The sequence below is a fragment of the Scleropages formosus genome, chromosome 14 (assembly GCF_900964775.1).
Source record: "Scleropages formosus chromosome 14, fSclFor1.1, whole genome shotgun sequence".
Taxonomy (NCBI): Eukaryota; Metazoa; Chordata; class Actinopteri; order Osteoglossiformes; family Osteoglossidae; genus Scleropages; species Scleropages formosus.
Genome location: NC_041819.1, coordinates 2,083,487 through 2,111,019, shown reverse-complemented (window position 1 = coordinate 2,111,019; position 27,533 = coordinate 2,083,487). Strand labels below are relative to the sequence as shown.

The window sequence follows — 27,533 nt, the reverse complement described above, 5'->3', positions numbered from 1 at the left end:
CAAGTAAGCATCATAACCTCTTCTTCTGTCTTTTCTCCCTTTGACTTTTATGGACTGTTTTGTCCGTCTCCCTCTTCTGTGTTCTCGGCGGACAGCGGATTCTTTGACGATGGACTCTACGTGTACCTGATTGAGCCTCTGCAACAGACTCAATTTATAGTAAGTGCTTCTCAGTGAGACAGACAAGGATTTGAGGGTGAGTGAGTGTGTGCAGGTATGGCTATGCTGGAATGGACTCGCGTCCCATCCAGGGTCTTGCGTTCGTCCTCCCAGCCTTGTGGCCAGTGCTTTCAGGATAGGCTCCGGTTCACCGCGACCCTGTTCAGGACAAGCAGCTATTGAATTTGGGTTGGTGGGTGCGTGTTTGTATCTTTGAAAATTCGTACCTTAAATATTCATAACATGCGGTGCCAATGTATTCGGTTTTCTCTGGATTTTGTATTCTGTCTGGACTTTACTGATGTTTGACGTCTAATCGTGTCAGGCCACAGCAGCACGGCCCCACACGCTGCGCAGGGCGCACAGTCTGCAGTGGAAAAATGGCCTGAACACTCCAAGTAAGCGCTGATTAATCGCAGTAATGTCAAGTTATGACCTTCATGCTATATGACTGCATGACTACATCATTTCGGTCCGGCATGTTTTTCATTCTATGGTCACAGGACATAACAAGAAAAGTCAGTGTCCTGTCAGGCACTGAGGCCTTTTGGTGTTCTGTCCTAAGCTTATAGCAACTTCAGTGTGAGATCACACCATTTCCAGGTTACCATGGTAACATGAGAGTGTTTATGTTTGTGCCTTCACAGTCGAAGAGGAGAAGATGCTCTCTGAGCTAGGAGACCTGCCTTGGTTCTGGCGTAGGAAAAAGCGTGCTGTGAGTATATTACCTGCCTTTACATTACACCAATTAACATTATGTTTAATTAGAGGATTTTCTTGTCTTTGAACCAGGAAGATACTTGCTGATGTAATTCAGGTGTATATAACAGCTTCTGTCCCCCTCTTTGGGGTGTGAAGCCATAATTTTATGGCCACAAGTCCAGTACTTTAACAACTGCACCACTTGTTTGGCTGTGCTTACCATTCTACGTTGTTTCCTACAAAAGAGTTCGCAGCAGCCCTACACCACCCAGCATCTCAGTCCTCTGCAACCTCCTTTGCACCAGAAGTGTGCCGCTGAAGCTGTCTTCCACCTCTGTCACTTCAAAGATTGCTCTTCTCAGTACCTGTGATGCTTTCACACACAGCGTTAGAAGCGTTATAGCTCGTATTTGTGTTCCTTCCTCTTCCCCTTGTAGACTGCTGACTTGAGGGTGTTGTGAACAATGTTTGACTCCTTACAGGTGCAGCGTAATGTATTTGAAGAGATGAAGTACCTGGAAATTATGATTGTCAGTGACCACAACATGGTGCGTACCTCACCCATCCTAACATTTCGTTAAATGAGCTTTCACTCACAAAGTTGAACTGAAAGATGTGGAGGAAGCATACATTTCACATCTACATTTATTTATTTCGCAGACACTTTTCTCCAAAGCAACTTCAGCTTCCAACGAACTCTGTGTAATGTTATCAACCCACACACCTTATTCACCAGGGTAACTTACACTGCTAGATACACTACTTGCAATGAACCCACTCATCCATTCATCGGTTGAACACACTCTCTCTGTACAGACTGATGTGAGACAATATCTCATTTTGTTACACGAGAGTCGGACATGTTAAATTGGGGAGATGAGTATTTATACACATAATTCATATTTCGGCACTGTCTCAAATCCACAAACAGGTGGCATCATCTCACTATATTGGTGTCTGCCCCAACTGTCAGTGCAAAGACTATATTTCCCCCTAGAGGGTGCACAATCACAGTAGGAGCTTACTGAATGGATTACTGACATTATATTCAGTATCACATGGGATTTCATCCACTACCCTTGTCATATTGCAATAACTCAGCTGTGTTTCAACTCAGTGATTTTGCCAGTGGTTGTTTTACTGAGGCAGTGAGAAGGTTGAAGCCCTCGCTGAATACATGTCTTATATATGCTCCGTCCCTTACAGTTTAAGAGACTGAAGACCAAGCAGCACACCAAGAACTTTGCCAAGTCGGTGGTCAACTTGGTGGATGCGGTAAATATCTGCAGCTGTTCCCCAGAAACTGTTCTCTTTTGTCTGAACCACTCACGCTCATGATTACTGCTGTCTTTAGGAGGGAGCAGCACTTGCTATTCCAAGTTGAGGGTGTGAAACACTGTTATGGCCTGAATTGTCCCTCATATTTTCATGTGTTTGTTTATGAATCTCTGTCTCCACTTCATCCATGGGCAAGGATGCTGACTTACCACACTTCTGCTGTCCATCGTCCCTTCCTGCTTCGCCCCAGGTTTTTAAAGAGCAGCTGAACACACGAGTGGTTCTGGTTGCAGTGGAGATCTGGACAGACGAAGACCAGATTCCCATCAGCGTGAACCCCCTTGAAATGCTCCGTGACTTCTCCAAGTACCGGCAGCACAACATCAAGCAACACGCGGATGCGGTGCACCTGTTCTCGTAGGTCACTTCAGCATCACTGAAACCTAAAGCGAATAGTACATATCTTATGAACATTTAAATTCATTACCATATCTCAGGCATACAGCACTCCAGTTTCCCTAGTGAGTAAACGGGTGGCATGGTGGTGCAGCAGAGAGCACTGGTGTCTCACGGCTTGTGGGCTGTGATCTCAGACCTTGGTTCGAATGTGACTCGGTCCATGCCGAGTTTTCGTGAAGTAGGTTCTCTACAGGTGCTTTGGTTTCTTCCTACAGTCCAAAGACAAGCAAACTGTTGACTCTGAATTGCCCTTTTTGTGTATGCACATCTGAATGTGTTTGATTGCCCTGCAGTAGACTGGTGTCCTTCTATGGTACACCCTGCATCATACCCTATGCTTCTGGCATAGGCTGCAGACCACCACGACCCTGCATTGCACAAGTAAATATTGATAATGGATAAATTCCTGAATGAAGAGTTAATAATTTCTCAACCATTGTGTGGGTTTGCTTAAAAACACTGTTCTAGTTAATTCTCTTGTGTTTTGCAGAACATCCTGAAAAGGAGCCTTGCTTTATCATTACTTTGCACATTTCCCTCTTTAAGTAATTTAATGAACATTCTTCCTGTGTTCTCACTCTGTCCTTAGAATATCCTTCTGGTAATTTTGGTTTTTGATATGATTATTTTGTACTAAAGCACTTGCATGTTGCCATTTTAATATGAGCTACCACCTTCATGAAGATGTGTTTACACAAACAAGGGATATCATTCCTCAATCTAGTAGGAATTAAGTATCCTGAATAAATTATTTATATTTAACTGCTTGGAAATAACATCAAATGTTACAGTATCACAATGACTTTGTGTTTCCATGTTGTCTAGGTCAGTACTTTTCACTCTGGTAAAGTACCATGTCCTTACTGACAGACAAGTATATTTATCATTTACACTTATTCATTTAGAGGGGGTGCAGTGGGTTGGACCACTGTCCTGCTTTCCAGTGGGTCTGGGGTTCAAGTCCTGCTTGGGGTGCCTTGCGACGGACTGGCATCCCGTCCTGGGTGTGTCCCCTCCCCCTCCAGCCTTACGCCCTGTGTTGCCGGGTTAGGCTCTGGCTCCCTGTGACCCCGTATGGGACAAGCGGTTCTGAAAATGTGTGTGTATTCATTTAGCAGATGCTTTTCTCTAAAGGGACGTACATTTTTTTTTTTTTTCCCCCAGAAGCACTAGTCCCATACAGGGTCACGGGGAACCGGAGCCTACCCGGTAACACAGGGCATAAGGCCGGAGGGGGAGGGGACACACCCAGGACGGGACGCCAGTCCGCCACAAGGCACCCCAAGCAGGACTTGAACCCCAGACCCACTGGAGAGCAGGACCCAGTCCAACCCACCGCACCACCACACCCCCTAGGGACATACATCTCAGCAAAAAAATACAGTTTGAGCATTACATTAAGACAAAGAGATATGGCTGCAGACATGTGATTCTTAAGTAAACCTAGTTTATTACTTTCCACTTGATGCACTGATGTTCATCGCTCAAGTAGGTGCATAAAATGCATGATAGATGAATCCTGATAACCTTCCTACAATTTTTTTAAGTTAATAAGAGGGGTAGCTGGTAGCCTAGTGGTTAGAGCTATTGCCTCTGGACCCAAAGGTTGCAGGTTCAATCCCTACCTCTGGTTGTAGTACCCTTGAGTAAGGTACCTCCCCTAAATTGCTTCAGTAAAATTAGCCAGCTGTATAAATGGGTAAGCATGTAATAATTGTGACCTTAATGGTGCTTTGGGGAAACATGCCAGCCAAATGAGCTGATGCTTTCCTCCAAAGCAACTTAGTTATTTACACCTTCCATCAATTAGATTAGTTCACTGGTGTACTTTAGGATAAGTACCTCTCTCAAGGGTATTAGAGCTAGAAGTGGGATTCAAACCTGCAACCTTTTGGTTCAAGGGCAGCAGCTCTAACCACTAGGCTACCAGCTTGTCTTGTTTTTGTTGAATTTTAATATCCAAATAACATAATTCTTGATGCATGTTTCATGTAAAAGGACTTTTAAATATTTTTTTCTGTATGATCTGAAAACTTGTTCCTGAATCAGAACATGACTAACTTAAATATGCATTTAGTTAAAAACTGGACTTTGCATGCTGAAAAAGGAATTAGCAATGGAGACACTTTTCCACTAAGTATAATAAATTGGCATTATCTTCTTAGATTTTGCACCTGGCTTTGTCTGACTATGACTGATGTCCTGTGGTCTGTCAAGATACTGTAGCTGATTTCATTTAGTGGGAGAAAGCTGGTGTATCTTGATTTCATTAAATACTTTTCTTAAAATGTCTAGTATTTTTCATGCCACCTTTACCCAATTTAATTGTAGCACTGCAGCCCATTCTTGTGGTGCTACAGTGGGTTGGACTGGGTCTTGCTTTCCCGTGTCTCTGGGGTTTGAGTCCTGCTTGGGGTGCCTTGCAATGGACTGGTCTCCCATCCTGGGTGTGTCCCTCTCACTCCAGCCTTTTGCCCTGTGTTGCTGGGTTAGGCTCCAGCTGTCTGTGACCCTGTATGGGGCAAGCAGTTTCAGATGGTATATGTATCTGTATCCCATTCTTACAACATCACCTTGAAACATGAAACCCATGTCAGTGCAGGGGGGCCTGAACACAATATAGAGTTCCTCCAACATGCGTATTGTGAGGCATCCACTTTTTTCCTCTATACAGACTGCAGGCTTCATAAGGCAATGTTACACACATGGAAGAGGGTGCTATTCGCTAAGATCAGCTTACCATACGTGTTTCTCTGAACAACACTGAGTAGAGAACCCAGATGATCATATCCACCTAAGAAAGCACAAAGCTTACCACAAATGGCTTAATTCCCATTGTTGAGTGCACAGCATTTTACCATTTGCCACTGGGAAATTTTTTGGTGACCGTGTTAATAAAACTCTGTTTAATAAAAGTGATTTCCCCATTAGCTTAGCATGCATCCGCTGAGCATTTTCTCTGGTAGATATGATTTGTGCTGTCTCAAGGGAAACTACAGTTTGAAATATCCTGTTCTTGCTGGTCTTTTTTGCAGAAATGTGACCTTTCACTATCGCTGGAGCAGTGCTTCGTACTTTGGGGGTGTGTGCTCTCTAAGTCGTGGAGTCGGGGTCAACGAGGTAAAACCGTATCCATCTTACAGTTGCATGCTCCAAGTGAATGCCTGGTCTATAAGCAAACCCGCAAGCACTCATGTTGTGTGGACACTCCTTTTGCAGTTTGGAAGCACGTGGACGATGGCTGCAGCGCTTTCTCAGAGCCTGGCACAAAACCTTGGAATCCAGTGGGACCCAGCGACCAAGAGAAGTACACAGAAACATGCACACTATTGCACTCTCACATTCACAACTCATGCATTAAGATATTCTATTCTACTGTGTGCTTTTGTTGCCATCTTCCAAAACTTGATTCAGTTCCTCTTAGAAAATATGTCACTAACAGTAATATATTCCTATATATAGGATACTATTCAAAAGCTTTTGCAACCTGGGTGATACTTACAGTATATGGAACAAACTGGAGAAAAGTGTGAAAGCAAAGCAACCTATAAGTGCTCTGTATTTCTGGGGACTGCTGCAGAAGAGCTGGGAAAACATCCCATCTCATTTCTTGGTGAAACTTAACCAAATGTCTCATTTCCAGCAATTGTACTCAAACTTTTGACGGGTACTATACATACAAATTCCTCCAAACCAAGTCTTTTATATCAAAACCAGCAAAAATGCATGCAACCATCAAAGATAATTCAGATCTGAATAAAAAGAGAGTAGGCAAATGTTTACGTGCAGTTATTATTGTCAATTGTGCCTGTTTGTTGTACTCAAATTGGGTTTTTCGTGGGTCAATGTGGGCAAATGTGTTCAGTTCATTCATTCATAAATATGAATACCTTTTGTCTCATTCTTTCTCACAGAAGAGTGTGGCTGTATGGAGTCGTGGTTTGGATGCATCATGGAGGATACTGGGTAATGTTCTTTTAAATCAGACCAGCATCAAACACAAACACACACCATGTAATGAAAACGCTGTAATGGCAGGGTAAAGGAAAAGAGAGGGAGAGCGTTCCAGCTTCTCTTCCTCTGTGCAAATAATAAGAGAGCAATAGCATTAGTAATAACATGCTTTATGACCCCTCCCCTACCTTCTCGCTGTGATAACAGGGTTTGAGGCCTTTGGGTTGTAATGACAGAGGGTCCAGAACTCACAAGGCCACAAGCAGCAGTGATCAGATGCCATCACTCAGCTGTTTCTGCAAAGGGGTCATGACCACAATTTGCATGTGAAAGTCCTTCTGACGTCATTCTAACATCACAAGCATTTCCTTCAGAGAACGAGCCTCAACACTGAGTGGCTCGGCATCTCCCGGCACCTCTGCTACAAATGTCCCTGACGGTGTTGAGCATGATTACACATATAGCACTGTTACTATCCTGATCTGTTAAAAATGATTGCAAAACTCACCATTGCAATCTTTATAAAGCCTTGCTCTGATGTCATGGAAACAGCTTATTATAAAGTAGCTGGCAGTATGATCCTCTTGTTTTTAGAGAATCAGCTAGTAGTCCCATCATCTTGATTTTCTAGAGGCGACTGGAAGTGGTATCATTTTGCAGGCAGACTTGTAGCGTTAAGATTGTTGGTTCATGTTCCAGGAGGGCCCTGCTGTTATAACCATTGTAAATATACATAACTTAAGAGGTTATGTATACGTAAGAGGGCATCTGGTAGCTTAGTGGCTAGAAGTGCTGTCTTTAGACCCAAAGGTCATAGATTCAAATTATAGTCATAGTACCCTTAAGCAGGGTACTTACCCTGAATTGCTCCAGTAAAATTTATCCAGCGGTATAAATGGGTAAATAATCATAAGTTGCTTTGGAGAAAAGTGTCAGATGAATGAGTGAATGTAAACATGAAGTGTGCCAGTAGAAATGTTTAAAATTAAATGTACAAGGGTAAAATCCAGAGTTGTTTGCCTAAGAACTTTTTATGATAGTGTTTGGTGATGGCACCTTGGGCAAATGTCATTTAGTAATACCCTGCCTTTTGTCCTCCACTTGCCTAGAGTACAGCACCCCCGCAAATTCTCCAAGTGCAGCATCTCTGACTACAAGGAATTCCTGCTGAAGGGTGGGGGATCCTGCCTCTTCAACAGACCGACAAAGGTATCTCCACAGTATGTGCCAGAACACAGCTGAACGACACACTAATGAACACACGTAGAAGACACACTCCAAAATAGAGAGGATCATAGCCCAAAGACATTCTCCATAATACATATAATGAACACACTCTTAAAAACGGTACAGTACGTTGAAAAAAATGGCTGAACACATTTAACGTTGAGACTGACATTATACTGAACTACTGTTCTGTCCTATACTGGCAGCTTTTCGAGGCCACCGAGTGTGGGAATGGGTATGTGGAGGTAGGGGAAGAGTGCGACTGTGGTCCTAGAGCGGTGAGTACCTGCACTGAACCATCACAGAGGGCTCACTGGGATTCATTTCTCACAAGAACTTAGGGGACCTAACCTGTTTGTGTGTATGCTTGCACATGTACATGTACCTGTATGTTTCAGGAGTGCTATAAGGAGTGCTGTAAGAAGTGCTCTTTGTCTAATGGAGCTCACTGCAGTGATGGTCCTTGTTGTAATAACACCTGTCTGGTAAGTGATTTGTGGTGTGTCTGTAGATCCTTTGTAACTTAAATATTAGTGTGCTGCCATGTTACTGAGGAGGTGCGGTGACACAGTGGGTTAGAACAGGTCCTGCTGTCTGGTGGGTCTGGGGTTCGAGTCCTGCTTGGGGTGCCTTGCGATGGACTGGCATCCTGTCCTGGGGTTGTTCTCTCTCCCTCTAGCCTTATACCCTCTCTTGCTGTGTTAGGCTCCAGCTCCCTGTGACCCTATATGGGACAATTGGTTTCAGATGGTGTGTGTGTGTGTTATTTTACTGTAAGATCCTGAAGTTTATGTAATGGCGATTTCTCATACTTTCGTTTCTCAGTTCTACCCTCGCGGCTATAGCTGTCGCTACGCAGTGAACGACTGTGATATTTCTGAGACTTGCTCTGGTGACTCTGGGCAGGTGGGTGAGGTGACAGAAAACCACTCAAGTTGTTCTTTCACTCTTTAGCTATATTTGTCATGGAGCAATGAAATTATGAATCAGAAACCACAGGTAGATTTTAAGAACTCATTGTGTGTGCCATCTGTTTACAGTGTCCCCCAAATCTGCACAAGCAAGATGGATACCAGTGTCAACTCAACCAGGTGGGCAAAGAGTGAGGTTCAAATCATTCCAGCACTATCTGTAGTCTAAATTGGTAGTTTCTTGGTTAACGTAAGGTCAAAGGTCAGTTGCTTGTGAGCCATCGCTAGCACTGAGGAAGGCTTGAGCACGTGCCGTTTGTCTTGTCACCATCACAGGGTCGCTGCTATGGTGGAGAGTGCAAGACCAGGGAGAGCCAATGCAAGTACATCTGGGGCCCAAGTGAGTACACTGTGGTCATAGCTTCACTGACCTGAGTGTCCCTGTTGCCTAGGTAAAATGACTGCTCAAAAAGCAGAAATAAACATACTGCTATCATTGGTCAATTGAGAGGACTGCTGTTACTGTATAGTGATAGGTGCAATGTCTGGCCGTATCGTGAACGATCTCTATAAAGCTGATGGACAGTATCTAAAAAGTTAACACCTAGTAAATAATTCTAACAATTTAATTGGTGCAGATATAGACCATGTTCTAGGAGAAATGTCTTTTACAATGCTTAAATTATGATAAAAGATTAGTGGTAGTCATCCCCTGCCTCATTCTGTCTCTTCACCATGTTTCCTTACGCAGAGGCTGGAGCATCTGAAAAGTTCTGCTACGAGAAGCTCAACACTGAGGGGTCAGAGAAGGGCAACTGTGGGAAAGATGGAGAAACCTGGCTCCAATGTGGCAAGCAGTGAGTGTAGCTTCCACCAGCAGGGCTGCATCCACATGACTCAATGGTCCTACCCGGCAGGAGCCAGAAAGCAAACTATAACCCTCAAAAATATCAATAACAGTAAAATAATCTATCATAATGGGGGGCGCGGTGGCGCAGTGGGTTGGACCGGGTCCTGCTCTCCAGTGGGTCTGGGGTTTGAATCCCGCTTGGGGTGCCTTGCGATGGACTGGCGTCCCGTCCTGGGTGTGTCCCCTCCCCCTCCGGCCTTACGCCCTGTGTTGCTGGGTTAGGTTCCGGTTCCCCGTGACCCCGTATAGGACAAGCGGTTCAGAAAGTGTGTGTGTAATCTATCATAATAACACTATGAATATATGACCAACAATTCGAAAAGGTTGCAAGAGATATTTATGGACTCTACAGTGACCTCAGACATTCCATTGTCCAGAAGGCTCCAAAGTATCCCCACAGATTCTTCTGGGTCCTTATAATCACTGCAATGTCCTAGCAATTTTTGACAGACTTCATTGTGTTTTGACAGACTATTCCCCCCAAAACTGGTGGCATATCCTATAGCAGGTAGTGTTAAGGTTGTGGTAAAAGCCTTTACTTTTGGATTCAAAGGACTCTCATTCAAATCCCATTCATTTGGAACCCCTGAGTAAGGTATTTCAAGGGACCCAGTTGTTCGTCAAAACTGCACAGCTGCATGAATGGGTAAATTATTGTAGGTAGCTGAACATTGTAAAAGGAAGGAATTTTTTCCTATTAAATTCATGGGCCATAGCGTCTCCACAGTCATGAAATGTCTCCATAAAATTGTGTGAAAAAACATTAAGTACAATCCATTCTGGGATGTGTGCTTGCTGACATTTTTTTCTTTTGAAATCAATTTCACAAAATTACAGGTCACACAATTACTGGAAAAGTCACTGTGGAGGAAATATGACTGTGGAAAGGCTGATGGATCGAAAAAACAAAGAAAACACAGTGACATTACCAGTTTTGGTAATGGTGTTCTGTAGGGGCTGGACCAAGGGGTGGGAAGTGTAACATTTCTTTTTAGCTTGTTTTTCTGATGTAATTTCTGGCTCCACCCTCCCTCTCTCTCCCTCACTTTCTTTGTAGTGACATATTTTGTGGGTATCTACTTTGTGCCAATATTGGCCACACTCCTCGCATTGGCTTCTTGAAAGGTGACATCACGTCCACTTCTTTCAACCACCAGGGCAGGCTTGTGGATTGCAGGTGAGATCAGACCACCTTCACCCCCAAACACTAATCCATCCATTCATCCATCCATCATCACTAACTGCTTGTCCAATGCTGGATGGTAGACTGCAGGCATTGGAAACATTGGGCATATTCTGGTAGAATATGGCCTGGAGCCCATCAAGGAGCTAACATAATCAGATACTAAAGGAAATTTAGATTTGCCAATCTTCCTAAACATAGGTGTGTGAAAGGAAACTGTAGCACCCAGAGGAAACCCTCACAAACATGAGGGAAAACATGCAAACTTGAAACACACTGAAGCAAATTCAAACCCATGTCCAAGTCCACAGCCAAGGAGTGGTGAGACATTACCATGACCCCTTACGCTACCATGGTGCCCCACAAATGCTTGTACACACTCCAGTTTTTTCCACAACCCTTACTGTTCTCCTCTAACTCTAAATTTTTCTTCCACATCTCCAATCATCATTCCTTCTGACCCCTTGGCAACAGTGGGGGCCACGTGCTCCTGGATGACGAGACTGACTTGGGTTATGTGGAGGACGGGACACCGTGTGGGCCTTCCATGATGTGCCTTGACCGCAAGTGTCTGCCCATCCAGTCTTTCAACATGAGTGCCTGTCCCACTGGTTCCAATGGCCAAGTTTGCTCCAACCATGGGGTGAGCTGGCTTGTCCTGCTAATCGCACATCTTGCCTAAGTGATTATATGATAGGTGAAGTATTATTTTACCCATAATTCTCTGTCTCCAAGTGTGCTGCAGCCATAAGACAAGCTTTTTTGTTTTAGTTTTTTGTGTCTAGGTATACTCAGATCACAGTCATTTCTCTGTTTGCTCTTGTAGGTTTGCAATAATGAGGCTACCTGCACCTGTGATGCCACCTGGGCAGGAACAGACTGCAGCATGCCTGACCCCCCAAAAGAGCCCCCACCCACAGAGGATGAGGGACCCAAGGGTTTGTCACCTTTGTTTGCACCTAACACTCAAAGCTACAGATACCACCTTCACTGCTGCATTATTTGGAGCCATAGATGCAGTGTCTTAAATTACTCTCTAGCAATCTAAACTGAACTTACTCTGTTTATAGTCACTGCAAAATCATTCTTAAAGTTTTTTTTCAGATGCTGAGGCTGATAGTTAAATACATAAAGGGAAATAAAAATGAAAGAGTTCTTATAAATTAGAGGAGTTAAGGAAAAGAAATTTGGAAAAATCCACAACTGTTTCCATATAGTATGTAGGATCATAGCTATGAATCAAGTGTTTTTGTGCGTGAGAACAGGGAAGTAGTGTACGTAGTATAACCGTTGAGGATACGCGCTTCAGTATACCTGTATTATTAAAATTTCTAGTGTAAAATATATGTGAAATTCTGGAAAATACTGTAATACTAGCAAACTATTATTATTATTATTATTATATAAAAATTCACAGTATGTGTCTCATTTGAGTGATGGACGCTATTATACATAGCAATGAGTTCTGAACGTACGGCTCAGCTTTAGCAGAGCTATAGTATTCTAGGGATTAAAGAAATGTTTCCTTGGAGTTGAGGGATACCAACCTCAATACAGTACTTGTGACTTGGGTTGTGACTGAAGTGTAAGTGGGAGGAGTCAGAGGAATAAGGGAGAATTATCAGTTATCTTTTAAATTTCCCAAAAGTAAGGAACCCCATCAACTTGCAAATGGGGAACAGTGTTGGCCTTTGTTGGGTGGTTATAATGTTCTTTGCTGAATGATCCTTCTCCCTCTGTACAGTGAGCTTGGCCACTAACAGGCTGATAGGGGCAGTAGCAGGGACAGTTCTGGCCCTGGGGGTGATTTTTGGAGGCACAGGGTGGGGAATAGAGTAAGCATTTTCCTCCTTTTCACAGCTCTACTTCTTGTAGTGGTGCTACGGTGTGGGGAGGGCCGCATAATCCAGCCTGACCCATCTGAGCCCTTTCTGTGTATGTTTATGTGTGATGTGTGTGTCCCAGTGGCTTTGCCTTATGTGGTGACCCTGTTCATGTTATGTGATCGGCTCTGTTTGTGTCATATGAGTGATTGATTTATTATTACTTGTGCAGTTTTAACCCTCTTCTTTCTGGGGCATGTGGGGCATATAAACAGAACATAGGTTAAAAAAAGACAAGATCCATCAGTGTGGCTTTGTCTTTATGGAGTTTTCCAAATGTTACATATTTACATAGATGCTGTGATTTCAGTTGATGATACTGTAAAATATCTTCAGCAGTATTGAGCGTGAATACTATCACTTGTTAGTCAACAATGTGAGAGCACATAAAATAATAGAGGTGCTGTGTGAGATCTTCTACTGACTGTCCTACCTACTGTAAAACTCTTGCTACCTGTCTCTGGGGTTTTAGTAGCAGCTGGCCTAATTTTTTTTTAATACATCCATTACCTTTGGATTGAGGTGAACATTGACTTTACATTGCAGGTTGTTCAACATATACAGACTCTCAGTACTCTCTTAAGCATCTAGGACTCGGGCACCACAAACAAGTTGTCATTCCCTGTGCAGGGTAGCCATAACATAGCATTGCAGATGTGCCAATATTGTGCCAGACTTTGGTCAGCAACATCAGTGCATATTATGAAGATGCTGAAGTACCTTATATGCAATTCTGAATAGGCACAATACACAAAATCCACTGTTTACATTTATTCACTTTATGCACTCATGGCTTCTTTCTTTCAAACTGATTAGACTATCTCTGGACAGTCTGTATGAAATCAATCAACATTGCTAGCTGGACTCTTATGTCTCTCTCCCCATGACCCTTCACAGGTCCTAGTGCCACCAACCTTATAATAGGCTCCATTGCGGGGGCCATCCTGGTGGCAGCCATTGTGCTAGGGGGGACAGGATGGGGCTTTAAGTAAGCAAAATGCCGCATGCATTCTTTGTCTCTGGCATCTCCTGCTTTTATGCTCCTGGAGTTTGAGCTGCTGCTACAGAAATTGCATATGCTGAGGACAGACAAGAGCAAGTGGAAAGAACACACATAGACCGCAGGATGGCAGAAAAACAAGTTGAAGCGCATGCTGACCACTTATAAAACGATTCTTCAATACATGGTGTCGTGTGTATCAAAGATAATAGAACATGGTTTAGCTTAAATCCACCAGATAGAGACTGAACACACCTCCTAATACTGACCACAGGCTACGCATACCCGAAACACACAGCCAGTTAGCCTTTAGTTGAATCACCCAGCAGCAGTTTTAGGAACTGGGACAGCAAAACACACTACAAACTAGGAAAATTTTACAGGTTTTAGGAGCAAGATGAGTCCTTTGGTTTAAAAATATTTACTGATCTGTAGCAGAACCTCAAACTAACAGCTGATCCAGCTCCAAGCTTTACATGCATGTACCTTAGTTGATTCCTTTATGAGAACGGATAAAATTAACATCTACACGCTTTAAAAATTAAATAACTTCAAGGTATCACTCAGAGTAAACTGGTGCTGAGAAGACAATTTGATTATATGATTTTAAACATATGTTTGATTTTAAATAATTTCTGTTGAATTTGTCTTAGTAAAGTGCAGAAACATCCAAACCGAACTCTTCTTTTGATGACATAATACTGGGCATCTCCCCATGAAAACAAATCTTTTTGCAGAAATAACATGTGGTGTAAAGAGTTAAGAATCGACAGGTGAAGAGATTAAGTGAAAAACCAATCAAACATAAAAGTGATATAGTGGTGCTATGTCCATTGATCTCTGCTTGCCGTCAGATCCAGACACCTCAACGACTCTTCTTGGATCAGAGAAAGGCATTTTAAACTTTGCCCTCTGGTATAAACAAAACCTCATATAGCCAATCTAACATTCTGTGCCTATAGTGGTGTTGGCAGATTACAACAATGAATTGAAACTTTAAATAAATGTCAACAAAAAGTTATAGCAATATAGGATAACTCTGCAGTCACCAAAGCCTGCAGTTCAGTACAGGATCTTGACTCATACTCATGATTTCCTTTTGCATGCTGACTGAACCAAGCAGACACTAAATAGAGGAAGGTCAGTGCATTGCACAAAGGCTGAGCTCCACTGGAAGAAAACACTGGGTTGGCTTACATACTGCCATCACTACCATAATCTTTTTCTCAATCTGATAGTGGTAGAGGGTGAGCATTTATGCGGCGTTGCAAGGGAAGTCGTGCCCAGTTTATTGACGGCAGCCTTTGTGTCATGGCTGGCCAAACCACGCCCACCTGGATGCCTGGGCTGTTCCCTAGTGCAGAGCAGGACTCCCGGATCTGCCCACGAGCTGCCATTGCTGCCTGCTTCATGACCTGGTACAGACACGGCGCACTGCACTGCACTGCATGCCCCTTTCCCCAAACACAGCCATAGTGGCATCTCACGCTTACCTTTTACTGGGAAAGGTGCATGACTGAACGCTGAATGCCCCACATCAAGCCACATTACGAGGAGGATGCCCCCAACCCCTCTTGTTGTCACTGTTGTTGTTACGGTCATACAGTAATGTTACATTCTCTTGCTTTCACCTTTTTAGATTTTGCTTTGTTGTCCCACTAGAGTGGGTGGAGATCTTTTTCTTGGTTTGATTTTACTACTCTTTAATTAAAAAGACATGCTTTTGCCCCTCCTGTTATATATCATAAAAAAACAAGCCAGTGGATTAATGCCACCCATGCCCTAGTAAACTCAGAACAAACAAATGTGCTTTATTTTGATGACGAGCAAATATGTGACTTTTTTTTCTGAAATGCTGAATGAATTCGTGGTGGACTTTCTCTTCTCTTTGATTATTTTATCACAACCTCTAAGGCAAATGTGCATCATTACACTTGTAAAACCTGTCCTGTATCTTCAATATCAAGCCAAGCTTAGCAAAGTTTCATCAAAAAGGGAAAAAGAATGGACAATTGTCTGATCCATTTTCATGACCTATGATTCTTAGAATACAGCCAACAGGTCATGTGAGTTGTGCATTTTGTGTCCCATGGATTTCTGGGGTCCAATAGGGCAAGTGTGGCATTTTCCTGGTGAATCTTGTGACCTTTGAAAATTGACTAGAAGTGACCCCATTATCCTATGTTTCCCTATTTTTTTCGCAATTGCAAGAAATGTGAAGAAACGGCGGTTCGACCCCAATGCCAGCGCCATTTAAAGAAGGCAGTGAGGCCACAAGTGCAAGGTGGATTCTCCTGGGTTTCACTGGCAGTCTTACAGCTGGACTGGGTTAACTGCTGCTGATTTTGGTATTTGTTTTACTTGAAAAACAAAAGAAACAGGTGACACATTTAAACTCCATTTTAAGTCATTGAAATCAAGAATTACAGCCCCTTTAATCCTTCTCTCAAGTTACAACTCTGCTGTTCCCTCTAAACATCACCTCACTCTCTCAGACACCAGAATTATCCCATGAGGCCTACCATACAGAGATGCCAAGTAGGGAGTTCTCTATGTGTCCCACACAGGCATGACTTGTGGTTACATGGCAATGTGGCATAAAGAGCTCATGCTGAAGGATCCTGCATGGCTAAGAAAGCAACCATTACACATAAAATAAAACAAAAAGACAAGAAAGCCTTTTAAAACAGGAAATAGTGCCCTGTGATATTTTCACTCTGCTCCTCATCCTCAGCTCCTCGTTCTGGAGATGAGTAGGGCTACAACTAGGTGCTTGTCTGGGCCTCAGGTGCCCACGATACTACAAAAGAATAAAAAAAGAAACTGTATATAAATAAAAAAAAATATTAACATATCTTAAACTGACATCAATTGTTATCTTTTTACTGTTTAGCATGTTGTATTGCAACTGTTTCTCGCAACGTTAATGATAAACAAGCAATAGTGATCCTGGCCAAATGATAATGGATAACTAACAACTCTATAACATGCAGCCTTCTAGGTTTTCAGTAAAGAAAAACCACACTGCAAGTATGACACACTTTCAGGAAAAAAGCGATCAGGTAAGCTACAGGAAGTCAGAATGACAGGTCTGATCCATATCATATGGTATGTCAGAAGATCAGAGGTAAATGGGAGATGCATGAGGCCATGTACAGTCTCTGAATGACAGTCACGTGGGTCCTTAAAGGCCTCATAGTCGAAACAAAAGCCAAAGAATCTGCCAAGCAAATGTTTGGTATTGATGTACACAGAGCACTTTCTCCTTCACGCTGCACTCTGTGGTCCTCCCAGTGATACTGACACAGGCTCAGGGCAGGCACAGCCTGTGTTTTGGGTTTGCTAGTCAATCACACCCTTGTCTCTGTGGGTCTCAATAACATCTGTACTGGCTTGGCCTTGTGTACTCACAAACTGAATTGAAAAGCAAGGTCAGGCTCAGGTTCTCCTAGTGCTGTGCATGTATACAACTACACTTGGCTTACAAACTTATTAACAGAGCCCCAAATATGCAAAAATAATATGCTACAAAAGGTATGTGCATGTCAACAATGAATTATTTCACTTTTATGTACTATGCAATGAAAGGAATTGCACAATCTTAAGGGTCGATAAACATGATAATAGCGACTATATTACATTTTAAAATTATTATTGATAAGGCAATATTTTATATGCATTGCCACTCCCACATCTTTTTAGCCTCTAAATGGAAAAAACTACAATAGAATTCATATTTCTTAAGTGAAAAGAAATTGACATCTGTCTGAAAGATATAAAATAAAATATTGTTTATGTGTCAGTTAAACCAGGGGAATTTTTCTACTCAACATTTCATCTGAGCTATGAACAGATGACTTTTCCAAACTTTACAGCAAAGCTGACAACTTATTTGTTCTGTGTCAACTCTTGTACTAACCATAATCTCCTGTGTCCTCAACTCATGCTCAAATGGAAGACAATGATGAATAAATTACTTAAGTATTTTACTCTGGAGACCTCACTGTTTCTTACTGGCATCAACAATAATGTCATTAAAGGTTATTCCCATTTTTCACATGTTTTTTTCTATTGCCAGACTGACCTGTTGTACCTGCTAAATACAAAAACACAAAAAATAATGCAGTGATTCATCACTGGAGTCTGAGTGAAAAGGTCATGTGATTCTAAACAATTACAAGGAAGGGTGGAATCATTCAACATAGTGACTTAAAAACTAATGACTGCAAATAATCTACCTTTACAGAGAGCCTGGTGTCTTTCATTCAGTCATTTGTGTGAAGCTTTCCTCCATACCCTGCCTTCTCAGTTCCAGTACTACATGACAGCTGTATTCTTTGGGCTTTTCTTTCAGTCAAGAACTGTGCCATCTGTTTTCAGTAATGTTTGCGATAAGAGAATCAGTTTCACCACTCCAGAGATCACAGTTAGCGATTACTAAAAGATGCAACTCAACTGATATGCAGCCCCCAAGATCACAGTTAATTAGCTCTAACTCTCTCACAGTCAGAATGGCATGCTACAGTAAGTGAGGATGACAAGGTAAATCAGTCTTCTTTTTGGCTTATATCCTTTGCAGAAGTCAATAGGAAATTCTGATGTTAATGAAGAGCTCTTAATTTTTTTTTTTTTTTTTTTTATTTCTGATCTCCACTGCCTCCTAAGCTCAGTTTATAAGTTTCTGTATCTGTATGACAAACTTGTGCTGGTCTAACGCTAGTTTCGAATTTTTATTACAAAAGTTAAGATTTCCCCAGATGACTGTAGTAACCCCGTTTGATACTACAATCTAAACTCCTGATGTAACAGTCTAAATAACGCAACATTTTTAACAAATAATACATTATCCATACTGACCCTCAAGATCACTTTGCAGAACAAATGTAAAGGATAATATTTTTAAAATATGTGGGAGTTTTAAGTTGTAAACCCCAGTATCAGAGATTGTAAACTTCCTTCCAGCCCCTCATCCTCCCTTTATGGGCCATTAGAGGGAGCTGAACACCTTGACAACTCATTACATACGGCCGGGACACACTCAGCCATGGTCTCTGCTTGAGGCTGCAATTAACTGACTGATCACCGGCTCAAGTGGCATTTCACTAAAAGCCTAATGCTGCAAACACCTTTGAACATACTTCAATGTATGAGGCCAGGATCACGTGACAGAAAAATGAAACAAAGAAGCTGCAAGGTGCCAGCTTGTCTGTCTTGGGGTTTTAGGGATATTTTCTAACCCACCGTTGCACAAAGTGAGACCATGTTCCCTGACAGAGGGAAAGACACGTAAATCCACTCCATCCATCATCAATAACCCATCACAACCCATCCAGGGTCATGGTGACTGGATCTCATCTCTTATGCAAAGGGTATGAACTAGGGCACGCTCTCAGGATATTAGTAAATCACAGAACAACTACACACACAACAGCCACCAGTTAATCTGAAAGACATTTTTGGATTGTGGGAAGAAAGTAGAGGACCTGCAGGAAACCCATGCAAACTCCTGCGAGAGTGAATGAGATTTGAACCCCCACCCCAACAGGAGCCAAGGAGCTCTAATTTGCCTTTATGATGCTAACAAGTGGTGTACTAAGTGTGGGTGTTAGCGAAGTTATCTGTTCCAGGCAGTGTGTTCAAGCAAACCTTAATTTGTCAGTCCAGTTTCAGTGTATAACTCGGTTAAGTACTGCGGCTAACATTTTTTTGTCCTCTGAATACCTGCCACATTGTAAATGTTTACATACTGTATCTTAATACTGTATTGTGTCAACAGCTTATTTAATGGAATCAGAAAGATTTTTGTTCCAAAACTGTTCTGAACATGATGCCTCTAATTTTCTCTCTCGTTAGTAGTTTTTGCTAATAATCAATATGTGGAAGATTTACGATTTTCAATTAGTCTGTAGTGCATTTTGTAATCGAACTGCATTATAAATACCCCTATTAAGATTTATACATCGTAAAGGCAAACAAAGTCGAGGTTAGTGGAATTTTATTTCACGCAAGTGGGTGGCCACTGGTTTTATATTCGTTCTTTACTACTTTGATTCCGTAAAAACCTATTTTATTGTCGAAATACGACTTGTAACACGAGTAATGTCAGACAAATGCCTCGACGAAAATGTTATTATTATTATTATTATTATTATTATTATAACAATTATATTATATAACAAATATATAACAATTATTATAACAATATAAACAATCTGAAGGAAAAAAATGACACCTGAATATAATAAGTGGGTGTGAAATTTGTGAGGGGGAAATTGACAGGTTGTGTGAAGAAAGTTTTTTGTTTTAAATCAATTTGATATATTGGTAAATACTTGTATTTCGCCAGCAGCAAGTCAGTCTTGAGGTAAATGTGTCTCTTTTAGAGCGGGAACTCTTCACCCTCAGGTGCAGGCGCGTGGCAGGAGAACAGCTCGCGCACGCGAGGCTCGGCGGGAGACTGACGTCCTTGGGCGCGCGCACCTCTCTCACAGTGTACTCTGCGCTCGCGCCGTCACACGCTTCAACTACACAGCAGCGCGAGCCAACAGCAGCCCGAGAGCGCACGAGGTAAGACCGTTACTGCGCGCGCCCAACACATTTTTTTAAAACTAAAGTTCTTAGCTGGGCCGAAATTAATCAACTTTTAATAAATTCAGATTTAGGCATGGGTTCGACATACACAAACTACTTCAGACATAACATTTTAATGCTAAGTCTAGTATGTTGCGTTTGTAACAGTTCCAAACTTATATATATATTATTGTGATCCGCAGTGTTACACAAATAAACATGTACGTGTCGTTATTTTAATTAAATCGCAGTTTGTCCGTAGGATAAAATCTAATTTGCTTGTCATCAGTTGTAAGTATTGATGCTCCAGTCCAGACTCTGGACCAGAGGTGATAAATAATCGGTAACATAATGATAATAAATGATAATATTTAAAAAATAATAATAATAAAAATATTAATAAATAATAATATTTTTTAAAAATCTTTTAAATTGAGTTAATTAGATCTTGTTTACTGTAGTATGTGTAGCCTAAGTACAACGCAGCTTTATCAAAGTATGAATAAAATTACACACGTGACGTTATTAAACCCTTGTGTAAAAGATGGAACATTTTGCAGTTAATTTTTGCAGTCAATACAAACTTTGTTACTTCTGTGTTGGGAAGTGCATGATTGCCCACTATGTATGGCATGATTAGATGAGTATAAAGGTGTAAGAGAAATGTTAAACGCTGGGGCAGATTACTAGTTACCTGTGTATGTAAAGTCCATGAGCTTCTCTCCTGCAGATGGACAGTAATGGATTCATGGTGCGCTTGGCCAGGGTCGTACTCCTGGGTCTTGCATGTGTGGTTCCGCTGCAAGGGCAGGGCCTGGGTCAGGTGGACCCCCTCACGCTGAGCCGGGTCGACCCGCAGTGCTGGGAGTCATCCACCGCCCTGCTGCTGGAGCTACGAACCCCTCGTATTGCAGACAGCGTGCCGGCTTTCTGGGACCTGATGCTCCTTCTCAAGTCCTCAGACAACCTGAAGCACGGGGCTCTGTTCTGGGACCTGGCACGGCTTTTCTGGGACATCTACGTGGACTGCGTTCTGTCCCGGACCCACGGACTGGGACGCCGGCAGCTGACCACGTCGCAGCAGCGGATCACTGCAATGTACTCGCTCGTCACTGACCGTCAGTATCGCTCTCTTCAGCACTGAGTCAGTGTGTCACCTCTCACCAGTTTTCTCTGACATGATTGTCTGCTTCCACATTCAGTAGTATGGGTATCCTTTTCCTTCTAGGTTACAAGAAACACCAATTCCATTTTCAAAAGATTTTTAATTTCAGGTTTCACAGAATACTGCTCTGTTTCAGTGTATATGGTGCGCTGTAGAACAATGCTATTTCTGTTTCAACCTCACATTTAAAGACTACTTCAGATAATTTTTAGAAAGGTTTGGAACAGATTTGGTCATAAACGGTTTTCTCTGGATTTACTTCTGTAGAGTCCTACGTGCATGTTTCACAAAGTAACTTCCATGACGTCCCTGATCAAGATCCAAGTACCTCAAGTCACACTGAACTTCTTGGAATCCATCAGCAGCGCCATGGTACCAAGAGGAATTCCGCTTCTTAACTCAAAAGTGATCATAAGTCCACTCACTTTTCTACACTTTTTGGTTAATAAAAATGCAGATCCTTCTCCAGTCTCCTGTGCTCTATATGGAACAGAGTGCTGATAATGACATGTTTGCATTATGCAGCCTAGAATCCTGTCCATGGACCCTATTACATTGTTGACAGTTTGAGCCTTGACATGTATGACTGACTGTGGGTGGCTGTTGTGATTTCACAGAGTTTGGATGCAGGGGGGACTGCACAGGCTGACAGCACTGACGAGTTGAGAAATGGAGCTTCTGACAACTTCAGCAGCCACCAGTAGCTCCCCTTGGGGTACAGAGATTGACCCTGAAAAGGCAGACAGAGCTTTATAGGTACAGCATCAAAGCTCAAGTTAATATAGCTTCCATAGACTAACACCAAGCTAAGATGAAACTGCTGGTAAAAGACCGAATCTGCTGATAATATGGTTTGTAAGCAGGCCAGCTGACTTTAACAGGTTAATGCATGTATTTAGGCCTATTTTAATCACTCTATAGGGGATCAACAATCCTCTTATTTCTTGAAGATACTTCCATTCCATGATTGACTCTTCACAACCTACTTTAGCCAAGCTACTCACAAATCTTCATCTAGCTCAGCTTTTTTGTCTATTTTTTCATCCCTTTATATCATTGGTTATTCTCTGTAGCCTCTTTATCAATATCTTGATGATGAAAATATATTTAGTCAATGTGCTTCATAGTTTAGTAAAGACTTTGTAGTATAAACTTTGTTCTTCTTAGTATATGTTAGCAACACACATTTTACATTTGATTGAACTTGTCTAAAAATTAGCATTACTGACTTCTATAATGTAAGTTCTTACTTTCTGATAATATAGTATGCAGTTTACCAATTGCAGCAAAAATGACAAATTCATACATAAACATGCACACACCTCTTTGCTGGTTTAGAGTAAGGGAACTCTTCAGCCGCTGCACTAAATCAAACAATTGTGCCTCTTGCTCAACAAAGGAGTCTGAGCTGTTCTGGTTTTCTCTCCCAGGGTGTGAGTCCTGCCAGAGGGTGCTGTCTTCATATGGCTTTAATTCCTGGTTCTCATCAAGGGGGTGCCATTCAGACAGTCTGCTGGGCTTCTGAGCAACAACATTTTCAGTAGACTGGCCAGAGACTTTGTGGCTCGTCTGAGCTGTTCCTTCTTCATGAGAAAAGGCTGATGCTGTTTTAATCTCTGTCTGGCTGGGATTATATACCATTTTCTCTGCTTTTGGATGCTTAATGTCAGATACATAATTGTCTTCCTCTTCTTTGGTTAATGCCTGATGTGTGAGTTAGGTGAATATCAGAGAGAGTGATGGCAGAATACACACCTTAAAGTGCACTGGACATCCTGAATAATATTTTCTTTGGAAATAATAAAGTGCGCAACAAAGGAATCCACATATGCAGTACTGATAGCTGTTCCTCTTACCTCCAGCATCTGCTGAACTCTTAAGAGTTCTTCCTGCAGATTCTGGTTGTGGTGGACCAGGACTTCTACAGCAGCTTCCATCTGGCAGCATTTGTTCTTTAGTGTGTTATGCTCTGACTGGGCAGAAGATGTCCAAACCTGGAACTGTTTCTGCAACTGCCTGAGAATCACAACACACAACAGTAAGCCTGACAAAGATGGCTGGTAACCAAACACATAATCACACAGGTCAAACACACATTTTCCACTTAAACCAATATAAACCTTATTAACATGTAATTCCAGGAGAATTCCTGCAGAATCCGCTCTCAGGAGCACAAGCAGGCTCACCTCTTCTCCCTCTGCAGGTCTCTAAGAGCCATTTGTGTTTGATACAGATCTTGTTTGAAAAGCAAAGTCTTCTCCTGCAGGATAAAAAAAGTGAAGATATATAACCTCCAGTTCAGGACTGCTGAGCCGAGCCGGTTTTCACAAAAACACCAGGGGAAAGAGCCGGGGAAAGAGCCAGGAAAACACCTGGGTCTGTAGAGATGTGTCTGTCTGCATGGCTTTGGACTCTACCCTGGGCCGTGATGTCGTGGTCTCGAAATTTGCCTTGGGCTCTGTACTGTTGTCTTGGGTCAAGGCAGGAGTGCTGGACCTGGAAAAGCCAATGACAAACCTCCAGTCATTCTGAAATAAAGTTTCTCCACACAAGGTGGCTGGTTTAATTGATTTGTGAAATGTGTGCTACGCAGTCCCTTTTCTGGTTATCTAACCAGTATAATATCACTGTGAAAACCTGAGTTGAGCTCCATTAAGTGTTTCCGGTATGCAAACGGCACTCCTCGTCTCTGCCTCCCTCCTGCCAAAGCGCCTCTTTTTGAACTTCTCTTGTACGTGGTGTGCCAGTGATGCCAGTGATTCCCTCAGAGATGGCTAAACACACACAGCACATGAGACTGTTACTCACCAAAATAAAAGCAACACTGCACAGCTCACACTGCAAAATACACTGTGCAGATTAATTTCAAATAGCCATTAGAGGCACAACAAATTATACAGTCAAACTACCAAAGTGTTGCAGAACATTAATTTCCCATCACACAAATGAAACAATTACAGAAGTACTTTATTATAAAGCTACAAAAACAGCTGACAGACAATGACATGTGCAACACGGGCAGAATTAATTCTCTCTTTTGCCCATAAGCCTCTGAAAGGCATGTTTCTACAGGCACGGCAGTATATCACAGCTGATCTAAATGCTCGTACAATGGACAGCATAACTGCAGTGCTTGGAGACAGAATTAGATTTCAAAATATATCAGAAAGGAGCACAGAATTACACTGTGTGGCAAATCACCTGAGTACAATATTCCAGTACAGGATGGGAGGGCTTGTGTTTCCTGGTACCCCTCTGAGCCAGGAAGCATGTCTGGCAGAGATGCAGGTTGAGACACTTGAGGCAGCGATACCTGGAATGAAGATCTCTCTCTGTGGACGTCCCCAAACTGCACGAATATACTGTAGACGTAGGTGATGTAAACACAGGCACACCTGAGCCCAATAATGGGGAACGCCTTGCATGTGTGGCAGCGAACTCGATGGACCACAGCCTCGCTGGCAGAGACCTTGGAAAGCGTGGACAGCCAGAGCAGCAGCTGTGGTTCTGTCCTCAGCCAACACAAAAAGTGCTCCTCAGGAACACGACCATCCAGGATCTGGGAATGAAGGATACAAAGCAAAATAAATCACATTCTCTAAAACTTTCTCTTCTCCAGCCAGAACTCCTCTGTCACCATGGGACCCCAAGGTGCCATTGCTGTGCCCGTGCACACAGAGCTTTAACTTACAAATGCAAGGTCAGGATGTCTCTGCTAAGGAACACAACACTTCAGTAACAAGGGTTTGTTGTTATTGCTACGACATAATATTATACTGTATGATGTCTAGTTGAAGGTTACATGGACCTACCTCTTGGAAGCAGGACTGCACTGCAGTGTCCACTCGACCAAACACATGACTCTCCTGAACCACCACTGGGACCTGCAGGGTCCAGAAGGGCACATGTTTCATATGGAGTGTTTCCTCTCACAAACAGATGATCACCTCTGTCACCTGTTCACCATCATCTCGCTACTCTACTGGGTATCACCCGACCTGGCTCAGGTCCTCCAGCACTGTCCTCAGACCACTCTGGCTCACTGTGCTACTGTCCTGCTCTTCGCTGCAGCTCATCGCCAGCTGGAACAGCGCTGGGACAGGACGTTAGTCAACCCAACAATTAATTGTTATCCGGTACATTGCATTTCCATAAATTTTGTCAATGATTTTCAGAAATTAACATTTTCCTTGCCTCCCTGAAAAAGGGAAACAGACTTCAGGAAAATAAAACAATGCACAAATGATAAGTCAAAGTTGTAAAGAAGTGACAATAAGGTTTGTGAATCACAAGTCATAGTGGATGGAATTTGGGCATAGTGCAACACTCAGTACATAAGGGTTCTACTACCCAAGAAAGAAGCACACGTTGGTTTTGAGGGGCAAGGGTGACGCCTACCTGCGTGCTTCGCTGAAAGTGAGTCTCCTGACAGGGCAATAAGTACTACCTCCATAGACCGCAGCGACACAAAGCCAGACTGCTCCCTGCATGAGAATCGAACACAACACAAGTCTTTCTTTGTTTACACCGGTGGGGGGGAGTCCTTAGCAGAAAGGGAAAAGATACACAACCGGTAACAGAGGGAGCAAAACAAATACACACACACACACATATTTTCGGAACCACTTGTCCCATACAGGGTCACGGGGAACCGGAGCCTACCCAGCAACACGGGGCGTAAGGCTGGAGGGGGAGGGGACACACCCAGGACGGTACGCCAGTCCGTCGCAAGGCACCCCAAGCGGGACTCAAACCCCAGACCCACTGGAGAGCAGGACCCGGTCCAACCCACTGCGCCACCGCGCCCCCCACAAAACAAATACATTATAGAAAAAGAAATTAAAAACTATGGGACAGCTGGTAGTATAATGGTTAGTGCTGTTGCCTTTGGACCTGAAGGTTATAGGTTTGATTCTCACTTCTGGGTGTACTATCCTTCAGCAATGCATTTACCCTGCTCCAGGAAAACTTAACCAGATGTATAAATACCTTAATGTTGTAAGTTGCTTTGGAGAACAGTGCTGGTTAAATGAATAAATGTAATTGAAAAATCACCTATCAAACAGTTTGAACAGCAGCCTGGTGGTGTGCTCTATGGCTTCTGGTGTCATCTGATATGGTGGATCCTGGGACACACCCTGAAACAGCCTTTGCAGACAGGCTCCCACCTCCTCTTTGCTGATCTTGCCACCAGGGCCCACGTTCCTGCCATGGGACTGCAGGGCACTGCTGAGGGAACAGGTGCGGACCCCATCCACTAGAAGAACCGGTGTATAAAGTGTCGCTCGGAGCCAGAGATGGGAGAATGTGACAGTGCAGGTGTCACGTTCGACCAGCAGAATGCAGGTTACTCACTTTGACACAGTTTCTGCAAGGAGCGCAGCTTGAGAGCGGCACGGTACACGGCCGACAGCGCCCCCTCCAGGCCGTCTGCGGAAAGGACGCAGAACACTGAATAAAGGCCATCCAAGCTCATCTCAAAATATTGACTCATACTGTGTGCGCTTGCTATATTTTCACAGCTGCCAAAGCTTTTTCTATTCAGTTAAAAATTGAAAGGAAATATATATGGTTCTTTTAAAAGCAGTCACTGAATAAAAGACACGTTCGCCTCATAGAAAGTCCAGCAGATTCAAGGTTGGAAAAACACACAGCTCATTTTATTAATAAAATATTTTTAAGACTGAAAAGTAAAAAAAAAAAAAAAAAACACAAATTGACATAAATATATAGTTCATTAAAAGACTAACACTGGCTTAAATTATTTAGTCAATATTGTCTGCACGGTAGCATCACTAAATTTTAATGTAGGTGATTTTAAAAAAACCTGACTTACTGATTTTATTTGGATCCATGAGGTACGAGAGCCAAGCGCGCCGTGTTAAGCTAGAAAAACAGGGACGTTAACACGAACGCGCGGTGAAAAAACAGGTAGTACAGTAGAGTACAGTAATGAAAGTGCCGTAGAAACAGGTAACCTGAGACAGGTGCGCCGGTCACATGGCTGCACCTGCGGCTCCACGCAACGCTGTGTGCACTTGAGTGTCGCCACCCACCTATCGTTTCACTGTCAGTACAATTGAGTTTTTGTCTCCACCGTTTCGCCCGAGGAGGACTCAACAGCGACACCGA

General features: G+C 42.7%; 3 protein-coding genes across 3 annotated transcripts in view; 2 read left to right on the top strand and 1 right to left on the bottom strand.

Annotated features, from left to right (window-relative positions):
• Positions 1 to 16,351, top strand: part of adam23a (ADAM metallopeptidase domain 23a) — a 33,924-nt gene extending 17,573 nt beyond the window's left edge. The window contains exons 6-26 of the mRNA XM_029257739.1: positions 96 to 159; positions 485 to 557; positions 807 to 874; positions 1,344 to 1,409; positions 2,068 to 2,136; positions 2,390 to 2,556; positions 5,634 to 5,718; positions 5,818 to 5,905; positions 6,513 to 6,564; positions 7,662 to 7,761; positions 7,986 to 8,057; positions 8,178 to 8,264; positions 8,605 to 8,685; positions 8,820 to 8,870; positions 9,027 to 9,090; positions 9,442 to 9,547; positions 10,658 to 10,777; positions 11,258 to 11,426; positions 11,610 to 11,721; positions 13,564 to 13,654; positions 15,878 to 16,351. Of these exons, the coding sequence (XP_029113572.1) occupies positions 96 to 159; positions 485 to 557; positions 807 to 874; positions 1,344 to 1,409; positions 2,068 to 2,136; positions 2,390 to 2,556; positions 5,634 to 5,718; positions 5,818 to 5,905; positions 6,513 to 6,564; positions 7,662 to 7,761; positions 7,986 to 8,057; positions 8,178 to 8,264; positions 8,605 to 8,685; positions 8,820 to 8,870; positions 9,027 to 9,090; positions 9,442 to 9,547; positions 10,658 to 10,777; positions 11,258 to 11,426; positions 11,610 to 11,721; positions 13,564 to 13,654; positions 15,878 to 15,923 (1,831 nt within the window). The 3' untranslated portion in view covers positions 15,924 to 16,351. The remainder of the gene's footprint in view (positions 1 to 95; positions 160 to 484; positions 558 to 806; positions 875 to 1,343; positions 1,410 to 2,067; positions 2,137 to 2,389; positions 2,557 to 5,633; positions 5,719 to 5,817; positions 5,906 to 6,512; positions 6,565 to 7,661; positions 7,762 to 7,985; positions 8,058 to 8,177; positions 8,265 to 8,604; positions 8,686 to 8,819; positions 8,871 to 9,026; positions 9,091 to 9,441; positions 9,548 to 10,657; positions 10,778 to 11,257; positions 11,427 to 11,609; positions 11,722 to 13,563; positions 13,655 to 15,877) is intronic.
• Positions 16,352 to 20,177: 3,826 nt separating this feature from the next.
• LOC108942660 (protein FAM237A-like) lies at positions 20,178 to 21,957 on the top strand. Its single transcript, XM_018766122.2, has 3 exons — positions 20,178 to 20,233; positions 20,967 to 21,354; positions 21,669 to 21,957. The coding sequence occupies exons 2-3, from the start codon at positions 20,967 to 20,969 to the stop codon at positions 21,797 to 21,799; spliced, it is 519 nt and encodes a 172-aa protein (XP_018621638.1). The 5' UTR covers positions 20,178 to 20,233; the 3' UTR covers positions 21,800 to 21,957.
• Positions 21,958 to 21,982: 25 nt separating this feature from the next.
• dytn (dystrotelin) lies at positions 21,983 to 27,433 on the bottom strand. The gene is made up of 14 exons (XM_029257995.1): positions 27,238 to 27,433; positions 26,757 to 26,831; positions 26,457 to 26,658; positions 25,800 to 25,885; positions 25,400 to 25,494; positions 25,214 to 25,285; positions 24,797 to 24,960; positions 24,603 to 24,714; positions 24,039 to 24,175; positions 23,774 to 23,897; positions 23,588 to 23,661; positions 23,258 to 23,417; positions 22,724 to 23,105; positions 21,983 to 22,131 (listed from the first exon to the last, which is right to left on the bottom strand). Exons 1-14 carry the CDS (start codon positions 27,254 to 27,256, stop codon positions 22,013 to 22,015), a joined length of 1,821 nt encoding a protein of 606 aa, XP_029113828.1. The 5' UTR covers positions 27,257 to 27,433; the 3' UTR covers positions 21,983 to 22,012.
• Positions 27,434 to 27,533: the final 100 nt, after the last annotated feature.